Raw genomic sequence first — 16,673 nt, forward strand, 5'->3', positions numbered from 1 at the left:
CATTTTCTTAAAAACATACGTAATTTACACCAAATACTATGTGTATTTGACTTAGAACTAAGAGTGGAAATGCTTACTCAAAAAAAATCTGAATAGGAGTGGTCACAAAATTTCACAGTATTTTGTGCTCCAATGATACAATTTGTAATAGTGTCAGAAATTATATTTACTCAAAAGTGCTATAAAACTTGATGGTAAAGACTGGGATTCTAAACAGAATTCTATCAAAATTTGCTATAAATGAATCATACAGAAAAGTATAAGAGCAAATTACAACAGAAAACAAAAGATACAAATTCACTAGAAAATGTACCTGTACAAATTACTCATATACAGAAAATAAAATTAAAATTTTTCTACTTACCAAATCTATCGAGTGAAATTAAGCTATCCACATGGATTTCCCATATGAGGAAACATATTTAATGTAAACACACACATGCATGTATATGAATATATACCAAATGTAAGATTTCTTACTGGGGGGACAATGGGAACACCAAGGTAACTCCAGTTACGGATCATGTCACTCTCATTTTCTATCTTTACGTTCTGGATCAACCTGTCCAAATTTTCTTCTGTAGTTCCTTAGATAAAAATATATGAGTGAACAGTCACATAATTGCCACCACAATCATCTCTAGGTTCCAGGTAGTACCCATTAATAAAGCTTTTTAAATAAAAAACAAATGTTTAATTACATACCCCCTTTGGTGTTCTCCCAATTTCCTATTTTTCTTTATGTTTATCTTAACCAACTTCAGCTACTATCTTTGAATTTTCTAAGACTCTCTTATGATGAATAGTACTTAATTATAAAGTGATTTTAGAGCTGAGTATTTCAATATATTCGTGAAATAAAGTCTCAATTACCATTAATACTGAAGATGTAAAGTAGAATCGCTCTTATTTTATCATAATTATCATGATTTTTGTTGAGTAGAACTGGAAGAAGTACTCGCATAGAATCTTTCACTTTCTGTCCTTCTGCATCAGTTCCAAGTGCCAGGTCCTTAATGAAAATTAAATATAGTCAGCAGCCTATAATCCAAATTCATTTTTTTTTTTAATTAAAAACATCTTAAACCCAAGGGTGCCTGGCTGGCTCAGTCAGTAGAGTGTGAGACATTTGATCTCGAGGTTGTAAGTTCAAGTCCCATGTTGGATGTAAAGATTACTTAAAAATAAAATCTTTTTAAAAATACCTTAAATTATGCCAAATTTTAATGTAACACTGATGATACTTCACAAAAAAGTAGGCATCACTTGTAAACTATTGACTGTCTAAAATATAAAAAGTCAAAAAATAATTCAAAGAAAATCATTAATCTAAACCTATGCTAATATGGTAGCCTTGAGCCACATGTGGTCAATGAGCATTTGAAATGTGGCTAGACTAAATTAAGATGTGCTTACAAGTGAAAACACCAGATTCTGAAGACTCAGTTTTTAAAAAGGAATGTAAAATATTTCACTAATAATTTTATATTGATTACATGTTGAAATAACATTTTGAATTTATTATGTTAGGTCAAGTATATTACTAAAATTAACTATATGTGTTTCTTTTTACATTTTAATATGATTACAGCTGACCCTTGAACAACACAGGTTTGAAGTGTGTGGGTCCACTTATACATGGATTTTTCCTTTTCCTTTTTTTTTTTAAGTTTATTTATATTTGGAGAGAGAGACAGAGAGAGTGAGCAAGCATGAGTGGGGGAAGAGCAGAGAGGGAGGGAGAGAGAATTCCAAGCAGGTTCTGTGCTGACAAAGCACAGAGCCTGACACAGGGCTTGAACCCACAAACCCTAAGATCATGACCTGAGCCAAAATCAAGAGTTAGAGGCTTAACTGACCGAGCCACTCAGGCACCCAGGATTTTTTCAATAAATATAGCACAGGACTTTATTTTTATTTTTTTTTAGTTTTTATTTAAATTCCAGTTATTTAACATACAGTGTATTAGTTTCAGGTGTAGAATTATGTGATTCATCATCACTTAAATACAATACCCAGTGTTCATCATAACAAGTACCCTCCTTAATACCCATGACCCATCTAGCCCATCCACCCACTCCCTTCCCCTCGCCTCCAGTTAACTATCAGTTTGTTCTCTAAGTTTCTTGGTTTGCCTCTCTCTATTTCCCTTCCCCATCAATGTTCATTTGCTTTGTTTCTTAAATTCCACATATGAATGAAATCATATGGTATTTGTCTTTCTTGGACTTATTTTGTTTAGCTTAATAGTCCCTCGTTCCATCCACATTGTTGCAAATGGCAAGATTTCATTCTTTTTTTTATGGCTGGGTAATATTCCTGTATACACACACACACACACACACACACCCACTTCTTTATCCATTCCTCAGTCGATAGACACTTGGGCTCTTTCCATAATTTGGCTATTGTTGAACATGCTATAAATACTGGGGTGCATTTGGCCCTTCGAATCAGTATTTTTGTATACTGTGGGTAAATACCTAGTAGTGCAATTGCTAGATCATGGGGTAGTCCTATTTTTAACTTTTTGAGGAACCTCCATACTGTTTTCCAGAGTGGCTGCACCAGTTTAGCACAGCACTTTTGTTTTATTTCATTTTAATTAATTAATCAATTTAGAGGGAGAATGTATGTGTGAATGTGCAGGCACATGAGTGGGGGAGGGGTAGAGAGACCACAACCTGAGCCGAAATCAAGAGTTGGACACTCAACTGAGCCACCCAAGCACCCCAGCACAGTACTTTAAATGTATTTTCTTTTATGATTTTCTTAGAAACATTTCATTTTCTCTAGCTTACAATATCATAAGAATACAGTATATAATATGTATAACATACAAAATATGTATTAATCAACTGCTTATGTTATCAGTAAGGCTTCTGGCCAACAGATGTTATTAGTAGTTAAGTTTTGGGGGAATCAAAAATTATACATGGATTTTTTACTGTGTGGGCAGTCAGCACCCCTGATCCTTGTTCAAGAGTCAACTGTACTATACTATTTAAAATTACATGGGGTATCTGGATGGCTCAGTTGGTTAAGCATCTGACTCTTGGTTTTGGCTCAGGTCATGATCTCACGGTTTGTGGGTTTGAGCCCTACATCAGGCACTGTGCTGATGATGCAGAGTCTGCTTGGGATTCCCTCTCTCCCTGTCTCACTGCCTCTCTCTCTCTTTTAATGTTTTTTAATAAACATTAAAAAAATTAAAATCACATATGGCTTGCATTCTATTTCTCTTTACACTAAATAGTTTGGCGTTAAAGAGGGGCCTCTAAAACAAGTTAAATGTGCCAATGCAGTACTCTGCAGGATGCTGCATTAAATGTTGTACCTACTGAGAAAGGCCTGCCAACAGTGCTACTCTGAAACAATGTTCTAAATACTTAAATTATTCCATTTAACCAAAAACGCATAATCACAGATTAGGAGGAACTGCTTACTATGATACTTATAGCTACATGATAATGTTGGTGAATAGTGATGTATTTAAATACTGCCTAGTTGAGTCCCCTTCTAAGAGAGATTTTGTGGTTTAGCACACCTTACAAAGTTCATTCCGGAAATGTATTAGGACATACGTATTTCTCACTCTGCACATACCTGTTCACTTTTGCAGAGCTTTTCTATATTAGGCTTGAATTTATTCATGCAATCTTCTGCTAAGTTAAGATGGACAACTTGCTGAAAAACAAATCAATCATTTAAATCATTTTAATTTCTTTTTAAGCAACTGATAATACTAAACTTGTAAGATGGGCCTGAAGGAAATTATGGGCTTAGGCAGAAAGTAGGTACCGTGTAAAGCAAGGAAAATAGCTCAAGAAAAAGAAAAAAGTGACAATTAACATGGTCCACAGGAGACAATCAACAGACAGCAAAAAACAGAAGGGTTGAGTATGTGTTGGGTTTAAGAGTAATGAAAAAGAAGCAGAGAAAGAAAATCAGCTAAGTCCTTAAAGTTTGAATTTATATTATTGGTTCTTGATTAGGGTGCCATATGATAAAAAATGAGTTAAAATTATTCTGATAATGACTCATAAGAAAGAATGATACACCACCACCACCACCAACAAAAGTTTACCTACCTACGTGGCTTAACTGCTCTTAACTACTAACACATAACTATTAAGGAACCAAGTAGAGTAACAACCAATGGTCAATCCAATATTAAATTTTCTTATTAAGTTGATAAATACAAAATTCTCTGTCTGGCTGTTCAAGACAAAGGTATAAAAAGTTTAAGCTGGATTTGGATGAATCTACATTATATACAGAGAATACTACTGAGAAGCTTAAGTATTTGGAAAATTTCCCAGACCTAGACTAAAATTTTAGAGGTTAACTAACACCAACTATCCCATGACACCCACTACTAAACCTGACTATAGAACTGGACGATTAATAAACTAAAAATGATAAAGTATCTCATATACAATACTGCTTACCTTAGTAATCTGTTTACGGAAATGGGGCATCTTTTTCATCAGTTGCGCAAGAGCACTAAGTGATGTCTAGAAAAAAATCAAACATTTTTAAAGCAAACTTATAATTCTGGTATTTTATATAAAAATTTTTAAATCTTGTAGTTTTATTGTTAATTTTCTAAGTATTTGGCAAATTAAAAAAATTCAAGAGGCTTCCAGTTTCAGTCACAATAAAGTAGCTAATTTCAAAATTATTCTACCTCCATAAACAAAAATAGAATTGGACAAAGTAAATAAGACAACTCTCAGGCAATGGCTAAGAAAAACTGCTCACGGCTAAGATACGTAAGCAGAAGAAAGCACTGAAGGCGATCCCTGCACTTACCCTAGCTTTTCCCTTGAGCACTTTAGAAAACATGGTGAAAGGAAATAGAATTCAACTAAAAAGCACTAGTCTCTCCAGGCAGAGGAAAAAGAGGTCAGAGTTTGGGGCTGGTGAGACAGGGTTTTGGGGGCAGGGTGCTAGGAAAGAGGCAGTCACAACATAACTCAAAGATATAACTCAAAGAAGGGTTGTCTTTGGATCCCTGGCCAAACACCAACCTGCACATGTAAAGGGCAAAACTTTTAAAGGTCTAACACAGAGGGGCACCTGGGTGGCTCAGTTGGCTAAAAGCATCCGACTTTGGCTCAGGTCATGATCTCACGGTTCGTGGGTTTGAGCCCCACGTGAGACTCTGTGCTGACAGCTCAGAGCCTGGAGCCTGCTTCAGATTCTGTGTCTCCCCCTCTCTCTGCCCCTCCGCTGCTTGCGCTCTGTCTCTGTCTTTCAAAAATAAATAAAACGTGAAAAAAAAACTTCAAAAAAAAAAAAAAAAAAAAAAAGGCCTACCAGAGAACAACGGCTGGGTGCCTAAATGCTGAACAGAGATTTCAGAGGGGTCTTAGTGCTAAGAAAATACTGGCATTCTCTGATCCGAAGAAGACAGTGTTAAGGGAATATCTCCAGAGATTAAGTTCTAGTCTAGGACTATGTCTCTGAACTAAAGGAAATATGCTAACCATAACAGTGCCTGACATGAAGTGGCAACAAAATTAAGATTATTCATCAGCAAATTAAATCCCTGCCAGAACAGAATTCAATACTCTTTGCAGGGAGAACATCATCTAGAGCTTCTGCAATGTAATCTGTGATGTCTAACATACACGAAAATATTACTGGACATATAAGACAAAAAAAGTGATCAATATTGAAGTGATAAAATAGTAAAAGTAGACTCAGGACAAAGAAGATGCGGTATATATACACAATGGGATACTACCAGATGTAAACAAAGAATGACATCTTGCCGTTTGCAACAACATGGATGGATCTAGAGGGTATAATGCTAGTGAAATAAGTCAGAGGAAGACAAGTATCATATGATTTCACTCATGTGGAATCTAAAAAACAAAACAAAAGAACAAAGAAAAGAAGAGACAAACCAAAAAAACCAGACTCTTAACTGCAGAGAACAAACTGATGGTTACCAGAGAGAACATGGGTGGAGGCATGGGTGAAACAGGTGAAGGGGATTAAGAGTACACTTATCATGATGAACACTGAATCATATATGGAATTGCTGAATCACTATATTGTATACCTGAAACTAATATAACACTGTACGTTAACTATACTGGTATTAAAAAAAAAAAAAAAGGTAGACCCAGGACAATCCAGATGTTGGAGTTAGCAGACAAGGAATTCAAAAATAGCATATTTATGTTAAAGAAAACAGAGGAAAAGATGGACTAAATGGATAAAAAGATACAGTACTTCAATAAAAAATTAGAATTTTTTTAAAAATTCAATGGATGTCTTGGAACTAAATGCAATATTAGAAATCAAAAACATAGTGATTCCTTTACAATGCTGGAGGGACTATAAAATAGTACAGCCACAGTATTTTGGAATTTTCTTATGAAGTTAAACATATATTTACTGTATGGCCCAGCGATCTCACCCTTAATGGTCTATCCAAGAGAATGAAAACATCTTTTTACACAAAACCTGAATGTTTTATAGTGGCTTTATTCATAATTGCCAACAACTTGAAAAAAATTTCAATGTTCAGCAAGATGGGAATAGATAAACACAGTGGAGTACTTCTAAGCATTAAAGGGTAAAACCACTGTTACAGCCAACATGAATGTCAAGTGCATTATCGTAAATGAGAAAAGTCATACTGTATTATTCCATTTAGATGACATTCTAGAAAAGGCAAATCTACAGAGACAGAAAACAGATTAGTGGTTGCCAGGAGATCAGAGTTGTATACAGAGGTTGTCTACAAAGAGGCACAAGGGAATTTGGGGGAGGTGGTGGAACTATTCTATAACTTGACTGTAGTTATATGATCGTATGAATTTGTCAAAACGAATAGAATTTTATACTATAGAGAGAAAACTTTACAAATCAACTTAAAAATAATAGAATGGGTTTAACAGTATACTGGACACAAAAGAGACAGAAATAGGAGACTCAAAGGTTAACAGAAAATATTCAATTTAAAGTAGAGAGGGAAATATGGGGGGGGAAAGAACAGAATGTAAAAGATGTGGAATATGGTAAAAAAAAAAAAAAAAAAAAAAAAAAAAAAAATCTCTAAAACACAAGTGAATGGAGTCCTAGAAGGAAAGGAGAAAGATTAGGACAAACATGAGGAAATAATGACCAAGAATTTTTACAAATATGATGAAAGTTATTAATCAGCGATTTAAGAAGCCCAACAAACCCAAGGAAGATACATATTTTATATATATATATTATATACATTATACACATTATAGTAAGAAATATGATGGCCAAATTGTTAAAAATCAAAGATAAAGGGAAAATCTTTAAAAAGCCACTTTATGGGGCGCCTGGGTGGCGCAGTCGGTTAAGCGTCCGACTTCAGCCAGGTCACGATCTCGCGGTCCGTGAGTTCGAGCCCCGCGTCAGGCTCTGGGCTGATGGCTCGGAGCCTGGAGCCTGTTTCCGATTCTGTGTCTCCCTCTCTCTCTGCCCCTCCCCCGTTCATGCTCTGTCTCTCTCTGTCCCAAAAATAAATAAAAAACGTTGAAAAAAAAAAAAATTTAAAAAGCCACTTTATCTTCAGGAAGATAACATGACAGCTGCTTTCTTTAATATAAAATATGGTAGCCAGAAGGTGATGTTTTACAATCTTCACATTGCTGAAAGGAAAACTGCTAACCTTTCATTTTAAATGCAGCAAAAGTGTAGCTGAAAAGCTTACAAAACAAAGATAACCTCAGATAAAACAAAAATTGAGAGAATTCATCTGGCCCTTGGAAAAACTGAAGTTATAAGGAATAAGTAACAATACATCTCATAAATATGAGGGCAATATAAAAGTCTATTGAGAATTTAAATAATAACAACTTCAGTTTATAAACACATGTTAAAGTAAAATACACGACGACAATGGCACAAAAGAGGAAGGAGGAAAATGTAGTTAAACTTTTACAAGGCTCTTGAATTCTTCAGGACATGGCAAAAGTATACTTTAAGGTAGACTGTGATAATACATTTAGTAATACCTAGCATAATGACTATAAAAAGGATACTAAAAGATAAAACAAATTTATATTGGAGATAAAATGGAATCATTAAAAAAAATACAATACATAAAGGTGACAGAAAAGAAAAAGACAAAAGGACAAAACAAATAGAAACAAGATGGTAGACATAAACTCAACTATATCAATAATTATATGAAATATTTATGGACTAAACATTTCAATTAAAGACAAAATTGTTGGGGTACCTGGATGGCTCAGCTGGTTAAATGTCTGGCTCTTGGTTTTGGCTCAGGTCATGATCTCACGGTTTTGTGGATTTGAGCCCTGCATCAGGCTCTGTGCTGACAGTAGGGAGCCTGGTTAGGATTCTCTCTCTCCTTGACCCTTCCCCACTTGGGCGTGTACGTGCACTCTCTCTCTCAAAACAAATAAACAAACTTAAAAAAACTATTTTAAATGTATAAAATTGAAAAGGGTCAGGCTAAATTTTCTTTATTCACAGATGATATTATTGTGTACTCTTTTGGAATGATGGAAATGTTCTCTATTTTGATTTAGGTGGTGGTTCTATATATATGTGTGTGTGTGTGTGTGTGTGTGTGTGTGTGTGTGTGTGTGTGTGTGTGTGTATACATATACATATATATGTAAAAGGTTACTCAGTATACACTTAAGATTTGTGCACTTCGGTAAATCACACCTCATTATTAAAAAATCCAACAAGAATGCATTTATGAAATTGACTAAATGGCTTTTTAATTTTTTTAAATATTTTTTATTTATTTTTGAGACAGACAGAGAGAGAGGGAGAGAGAGAGAGAGAGAGAGTGTGTGTGTGTGTGTGTGTGTGTGTGAGCACAGGAGGGGCAGAGAGAGAGGGAGAAACAGAATCCGAAGCAGGCTCCAGGCTCTGAGCTATTCAGCACAGAGCCCGATGAGGGGCTTGAACCCACAAACCAGGAGATCATGACATGAGCTGAAGTTGAACACTCAACTGAGCCACCCAGGCGCCCCAAATGGCCTTTTAAAAATAAACTCAAATGAAACAAGACAGACGAAATGTTGCCAACTGTTGAAACTAGGTAATGGGTACATGGGAGTTCATTTCTTCTACTTTAGTGTGTGTTAGAAATTTCCCAAAGTGGAAAATTAAATAGTTAAAATACACATTTTAAACACACTTTAAAATCCACCATCATTAGTTTGAATGTTAAATAAAATTCTTACCTTTCCTTCTGTTGCTTTCTTTGTTGATGAAATTTCCTTCATTAGTTTGGGAATTTCCCTGTCAAATTTGAGAAAATTATTTAGATTTCTAAGGTCTAACTCTTTACAGAAATACATTAAGATTACAAAATGTACTTTCAGGTACTTAGTGCCTAAAAAATATGGAATAAGAATTAAAATGGGTTCACATACTCTAATACAACTGCAATATGCCGATGTCGAATTCTAACCCAGAGGTCATCATCTTCTTCAAGGACGGCCTCCTTTTCTTTCCCATCTGTTTTGTATCTACAAGCAGACAGAAATCTAAAACTTTTGGATTATCTCCCACCTAAAGTGGAAGAAACATCTTTACAAACAATAATTTTAAGACATAGGTCAAGAAACTGAACAATACATATATATATTCAATCCATTAATTTTAGGAGGATAATGAATATCTACTCAAAAGTAAGGCATATTGGTATCCTTACATTCAAAATCAAAGTTGTATGTCTACCAAGACATTTTTGCTTTCAAATGTTAGATTCAGCTACATTAAAGAGTTTTAGCTCAGCAAAATGGTACTTTATGAAATATTAAACATTCTACAATCAACTCTAAGAACAAGACTGAATTTATATTAACAATGTGTTCTAATTGCTTAAAATACTATTTTGATGTGCTAATAACCATCAGCACAACTATTAAACACCTATTAAATGTCACCCCTAATGTAGCCTATTAAATACTGAAGGTGTTTCAGAGTTCACATTTTCACAAACATGTATCCAAGTATATAAAATCATAAACACGTGTCATCTGTTTCTACATTCTTCCCTAATCCTATAACCACATCTCCAATGAAGAATGAGAAAGGATATGAGAGAAAAACTAAGGCAGTCATAAAAAATTCTGATTGCCTTAATAAGTCCTACCGAGGTGAGTAGAAATTCAAGAGGCTCATGAAACTACTCAAAATGGGCTTTTTGACTGCCTCCCCAAATGTAACATCTCCCTTCTTTTTTAATGCAGATAGCCTCCTTCCATCTATAGTGCTAAGGAGATTCAATCATCCTTGGAACTGTCAATTTCCTGAGCCAAGATTAGGAAGTACAGCTTTGAACTTTCCCAGCTCTAAACTGAAGATAATAAATATAGATTTCTACTATATGAATATAATCCCACTTCCATAGCTCCAAAAATTACAGGCCCCACGTATAAAACCATTTACCTATGCAGTCTTAATTGCAAATACCCAAAGGTAGAATGAGAGCTTAATCAGAAGATACATTAAGGACACAGCAGCCTATCTGCCATTTAAAATGTAACTTTGTACTTACATAATTCTTTTAACCTTTGATTTATAAACAAAGATTAAGACAGCAAGCCTGACAATACTAAAAGATGATGACAACCCCATTTTAAAAGTACATTTAAAGAAATTACTAATATAAAAAACAGAGTATGGATACTTTGAATTTCCTGCTTTGTACTGTCTCCATTAACAATTGTAATGGAGCACAAACCATAGGGAGTTCAAACTTTCATCTCATTTTATCCCTGGACTTTTTTGATTCATAAAAGGGAGTATTGCCGGTGTTTTTGTTTTGTTTGTTTGTTTATTTGTTTGTTTAATAGGTCTCTCCCTTACTCTTAAAAAAATTAAAACTTTCTTTCCTTGCCAGCAAATTTAAAGGGGATAAATATTTTAAATACTAGGTTAGAACTGCCTGAAATGTCTGGAGCCAAGTCCTTCAGTGTCTATTAGTTTCATTCCTTTCTAATTTCTGGAGCAGTGCAGGCTTACAGACCTAAAGGACAACAGAGGTAAACAGTATTATTCTCTCCTGAAAATTCTCAATAAACTGTTTGAAACTACTTTTATGTTAGAAAAATAAGCTATATTGATTTCTCTAGGTCACCAGATGTAATATAAATTACAGGAAGGAAATTCAGAAGCCAGGATTTGACCAGAATGCAAATAAGCATACAATAGAAAATACATAAATATATACAACAGAAAAAAGATCTTTTTAATTTATTAAAATTACTGAAGTAATTTACACAAAATTTCAGAAAACTAATTTTCATTTTTACTACTATGCTCAAGCAGTAAATCTTAGCTGAAAAACGCCAATATGATATCAAATAACATGGAATATACATATGCCTGTGTGTATATATATATATATATATATATATATATATATATATACTTACAATGACTCACAAAAATACAGTAAAATGGTTCCCTAATAGAAAAATTATTTCACTTTTCATTTAGCTATTTGGCCTCATTTTTAAAGTAAATATGCTTATATCAGAGTTAAGTCAATAGGTACTAAATTAGTTAAGACTATATCTATTCTCAATAGCTATCCTATTCAGTTTTCCAGTATTCTAATCTTCTTAAAGATATTACATTGACAAGACATACACACAGATACCTTTGGGTGGGTGATTCAGAATAATTACAGCCTAATAAGTTTGAATATGGTTTCCACTTCAATAAATATAATAGTGGGCCAGGTATTTACTCTTAACATAAGCAAGAAGCCCAAATTCCACTGGTTTAAATGTAGCTTTGTTGTAGACATAGTTAAGGAAGCAACTACATCAAAGAAGCTTCAAAGCAGTCAAATTACCCATTAACTTACAAGGTCAAGGTATTTTTTAATACACTATGATTATAGGGGTAAGAGAATAATAAAGTTTCTGAATAACAAAGTTACAGGGGCATTAGATTTCTGGTGCCTACACAAATCATTAAATGCTCATATCCTATATGCTCTTTGTATATGCCCTTTATATGCCCTTCAAAATATACTTGCTTGTATGTATCATTCTCAATTGGCAGTAGATCATATGCCATTGCCTGAAAGGTCAGTTCATGCAGGACAGTGGACACAGGATCAAAGCCACGATCAATTATTATGAGCTGGGAATGAGTTTTACCCTGGAATAACAAGATAAAATTATCTTCAGAAACTTCAATTTGCGTGAACACCTTGTTAATATCTCAGAAAACAAAAGCAGACTTTTCCTAACTTCTGTCTCATTCTTAAGAATGTGAAGTTCTATTAAAACAGAAAAATTGGAGTGGCACAATAGGGGAAAAACCAAGACTACAAAACTGAAAACTTATAATTAAGGAGCCAAACTTGATATTACAATATTGTGACAATTTGTTTTAAAAAAGCAACATCTGCCTTGCACTAAACCCATTTTCTTAGGAATTTAGTTCCATAAACATTAAAACTGACATAAATTATGAACAGCAGTCACTACTTAGGCTCTTTGTATTACACATGTGCTAAGCAAAAAAATATATATTACTCAATTCTTATAGCAACCCTATGAGGCAGGTATTATATCTCCATATGACGAAGGCATTAGAGCTTAAAAGTCAGCAACCTGACTAAATGACATGGCTAGTAAGTAGCAGAATGGAGATTCAAACCCATGTCAGTTTCATTCCATGCCTATGCTCTTAACCATTATGCTATTTAAAAGGATTATACTGATACCAGCTAAGATGGAAAATCAAAATGAAAGCCTTGTTATCATTAATTCACAAACAGCAGTAATTATTAAACAGTGAATAACAGTGCTAGGAAAAGTATTGTTAATACTAGTATCTTTCATATGCTCTATTTTAGAAAATAATAAATTATTTGGATTATTATTTAAAGCAGTCAGAAATAACTACAACTCATTAGATAGATATTTCCTATTTATTTACATATATCAGATATAAGTAAATTACATGAGAAAGACCTTTAAAAATTGTTTTATTTAACATTTACTCATTTAAACCTTGAGACAGTATGATACAGTGGTTAAGAATACAGGCTCTGGAATCACATAGATGCAGGTATCAGCCCAGTCTTGACCACTTTCTTGCTAAATGACTTTGGACAAATTGCTTAACTTAAATATCTCAGTATTCTCATTTGTAAAACAAAATATAACCAGAACCTCTGCTGTATAAGATTATTGTAAAGACTTAATGTAGGGGCACCTGGGTGGCTCAGTTGGTTAAGGGTCTGACTTGGGCTCAGGTCATGATCTCACGGGTCGTGCATTTGAGTTCCGCATCAGGCTCTCTGCTATCAGCACAGAGCCCACTTTGGATCCTCTGTCCCTCCCCTTCCCCCTCCCCCCCCCCCCCCCGCCCTGCCTGCCTCTCTCTCTCTCTCTCTCTCTCTTGAAAATAAACTTAAAAAAAAGAAAAAAGATTTAATGTAATAACACCATAAAACACTTAGTGCCTAGGATTTGGTAAGCCTTCAATACATTTAAGTTATAGGTCCTCAAAAATACAAATATGAAAAAGATGGTGCAATGTAAGTGTTATATCAGGGCTTGGGGTTATGACAATACGTGGGAGGAAGTATCATTTGACCTGAAGAGTCACGAAATGCTTCAAAAAGAATGTGACACTTCATCATGCTCTCAAATGAAGGAAAAATACCAAGCATTTGAAGGATGTATAATTTCCCAGGCAGAAAAATGGAAAGTACAAGTTTGTTTTTTTGTGTGGATCTTGCCGTTTTTTGGTTTTTTTTCATTGAAATCATAAAGGACAAAAGGATATTTACTAACATACCCATCATGTATCTCTTCCTGCATTCAACATACATTGACTATTACTATGCTACACACTGAGCCACTGTCTTCATCACTACACCAGAACAGCTTTCACCAGACCTCTAGCAACTCTTAAAAGTTGTAAACTAACATTATGTCTAAGCTTATACCCTCCTAATCCAGTGCAGGTATTTGTGAATTTCCCTGTTTCACTATGCCTCTGCCAAAGAATCCTGTTATCCAAGCAACAAACCCCTTCTTCCATCATGTTGTACTCATTCTTTAAGTTCAAGAGCCTCCTCTGGGATGCCTTCCAAGACTCCAGTTAGAAGATTAATCCACTGCCTACGTTCCCACTACATTCTATGTATTATTTTTTTCATTTCACTTATTAAAGAACATTGTATCAGTGGTTTCCCTTGCCCATCTCCTCTTCTAAACTGTCAAGTTTCTTCTGCTCATTTAATATGGCTTCCGAGCCCCCTGGCCCCACCTCCTTCAGTTTCCTCAGACTCTTCATTTTCCAATGCAAGCCTAAATGCTGCTATTCTCCAGGACTCAACCTCAGTCTCTGATTACTTTATATGTCTTCATAAGATAATAACAGCTGCCATTTATTAAACTCCTATACGTGCTGAACATGTTAATTCACCTATCTTCATGCCAACCAAGCAAGCTATATGTTTATCGCATCCATTTTATAGATGAAAATACAACTCAGAGTAAATAATTTGTATAAAGTCACAGAACTAGCAGTAAGATAAGAATAACTATTAAATGTTTACTCAGCAAGCATCATTGTAAGAACTTTAAAAGTAATAACTCATTTAACCCTCTACTTTATAAAATAGGTATCCTTATTATCCCCATTTTACAGTTTAAAAAACTTAAGCACAGAGAAGGTACATTATTTGTCCAAACTAACATATCTATGAATTAAAAATGGCAGAACCAGGAGTTGGACACAGTCCTTACTTCAAAACTCTTATCTTCCCCACTAAACCACAACATTATTAAGGTTCCCTCTACCATCTATATTAATTATTCTTAAATCAATACTGGGGATCTATATCAATGATTCCCAAATCAACACTGGAAATGAACAATAATTTTTTTGGTTTATGAAGAAATAAGACAGACTTTGTTCATAATCACTATTTGCCTTTTACACATTACCTTTATTAGGCTCTTTTCATCAATCTTGTAGTAGTTTTCAAGTTTTTTTTCAACAAGCTGGGCAAGCTTACTGGCATTATCTAGAGGTTTACTATAAGTGGAAAAAATGTTCAAACAATTATCCTTCTTTCAAAACACGTGTTATACTAGCATAAAGCTGAATTCTAAAATTAAACCATGCAATAATTTATTAATTTAAAAGACTTTATAAACACAGAAAAGTTCAAATAATACATCAAATATAATATACCAATTTGTCTGGATTTTACAAATGTAAACCTTATCATATGTGCTTCAAATTTTCTTAAAGAAAATAATATATTATAAATAAAACTGCAGGTCCCTTTATTTCCTTCCCAACTCCTAATCTTCTCCTCTACCTCCATCCACTTCCAATAGCAACCACTGTCATGAATTTGGTGTGTATTCTTCCTGTCAATGCTGTTATATATATTTACTATTTTACATATGTTTAATAGTATATGTTATATATGTTTGATATCTATGTTGATATACACATACCAAATTTACTCACTTTAGTTTTACACAATTTTCCATCATATAATTATATTGGATTCTATGTATTCATCCCCTTAAAGATGGACTTTAAAAAAAAAATTTTTTTAAGGTTTATTCATTTTTCAGAGACAGAGCATGAGTGGGGGGAGGGGCAGAGAGAGAGGGAGACACAGAATCTGAAGCTGGGCCCAGGCTCTGAGCTGTCAGCACAGAGCTCGACGCAGGGCTCAAACTCATGGGCTGTGAAATCATGACCTAAACTGAAGTCAGATACCCACCCAGCCTCCCCTTAAAGATGGACATTTAAATCATTCTCAATTTTATACTATTTCGAACAAAAGTGAAACAAATATCTTTGTAAATATATCTCCATGTATGTTTTTCTACATCTAAAAGTATAATTGCTGAATCATGAAGAACATTTTTACTTTTCTAGATACTAGCATATTACTCTCCAAATGAGTTGACCAATTATCCTTCCTACTAGCAGTGTGAGATATCCCAATGTGCTAACACCTAATTAGCTTTCCAGTATAATCTTTTGCATAAAGTCTTGTATATCAGTCTTCTAAAATGATAAAATCATAGTTTAAATTACAACTTCATGACCAGTGGCATTAGCATAACTTCTGAATCTACAGGGAAAAATTCTGTGAAAGGCTCCTCAATTAGCACACCAATCTCAAAAATCTCATTGTGACGGCTTCCAAGAGTGAAAGACTCTTTAGGTTTTATACCTTAAAAATAAAATAGCAACTATAAAGAAAAATTTATTACATGTTTAGCTTTAGAGTATTTTCAAAAGGAAATAATTTTATGTCAGAATTACACTTTAACAGTCCATAAGACATAAAGGAATGCTTTGAGAAACTACAAGTAGGATTTTAATGTAACTTAAATATAAAGTATATGAATTTGAAATTAAACAGCTCAGCCAACATGACACATGCAAATGTTTAAAGAAACTTTTAAAAAAGAAATGAGTGATAATACTTACTAGTAATACCATAGTATATTTACTACTACCATTTTACTAGTGTCATGTACTATCCCGAATGCTTTACAGAGTTCTAACAACAACTTAATAAGGTGGGTACTATCATTCCCATTTCATAGATAAGGAAACTGAGGGCAGAAGGGTCACACAGCTAGTAATTAGCAGAGATTAAAATCCAAGCTGTCTGG

At 34.1% G+C, this 16,673-nt stretch overlaps 1 protein-coding gene across 1 annotated transcript in view; it reads right to left on the minus strand.

Moving 5' to 3' along the window:
• The window catches only part of STXBP3 (syntaxin binding protein 3), a 64,046-nt gene that overhangs the window by 17,436 nt on the left and 29,937 nt on the right, over positions 1 to 16,673 (minus strand). Inside the window, exons 8-15 of the mRNA XM_058716340.1 lie at positions 14,970 to 15,060; positions 12,035 to 12,159; positions 9,414 to 9,509; positions 9,222 to 9,279; positions 4,452 to 4,517; positions 3,607 to 3,687; positions 874 to 1,012; positions 481 to 587 (exon numbers count right to left, since the gene is read on the minus strand). Coding sequence (XP_058572323.1) covers positions 481 to 587; positions 874 to 1,012; positions 3,607 to 3,687; positions 4,452 to 4,517; positions 9,222 to 9,279; positions 9,414 to 9,509; positions 12,035 to 12,159; positions 14,970 to 15,060 — 763 coding nt within the window. The remainder of the gene's footprint in view (positions 1 to 480; positions 588 to 873; positions 1,013 to 3,606; positions 3,688 to 4,451; positions 4,518 to 9,221; positions 9,280 to 9,413; positions 9,510 to 12,034; positions 12,160 to 14,969; positions 15,061 to 16,673) is intronic.

This window comes from Neofelis nebulosa, chromosome 2 (genome assembly GCF_028018385.1).
Source record: "Neofelis nebulosa isolate mNeoNeb1 chromosome 2, mNeoNeb1.pri, whole genome shotgun sequence".
Lineage (NCBI taxonomy): Eukaryota > Metazoa > Chordata > Mammalia > Carnivora > Felidae > Neofelis > Neofelis nebulosa.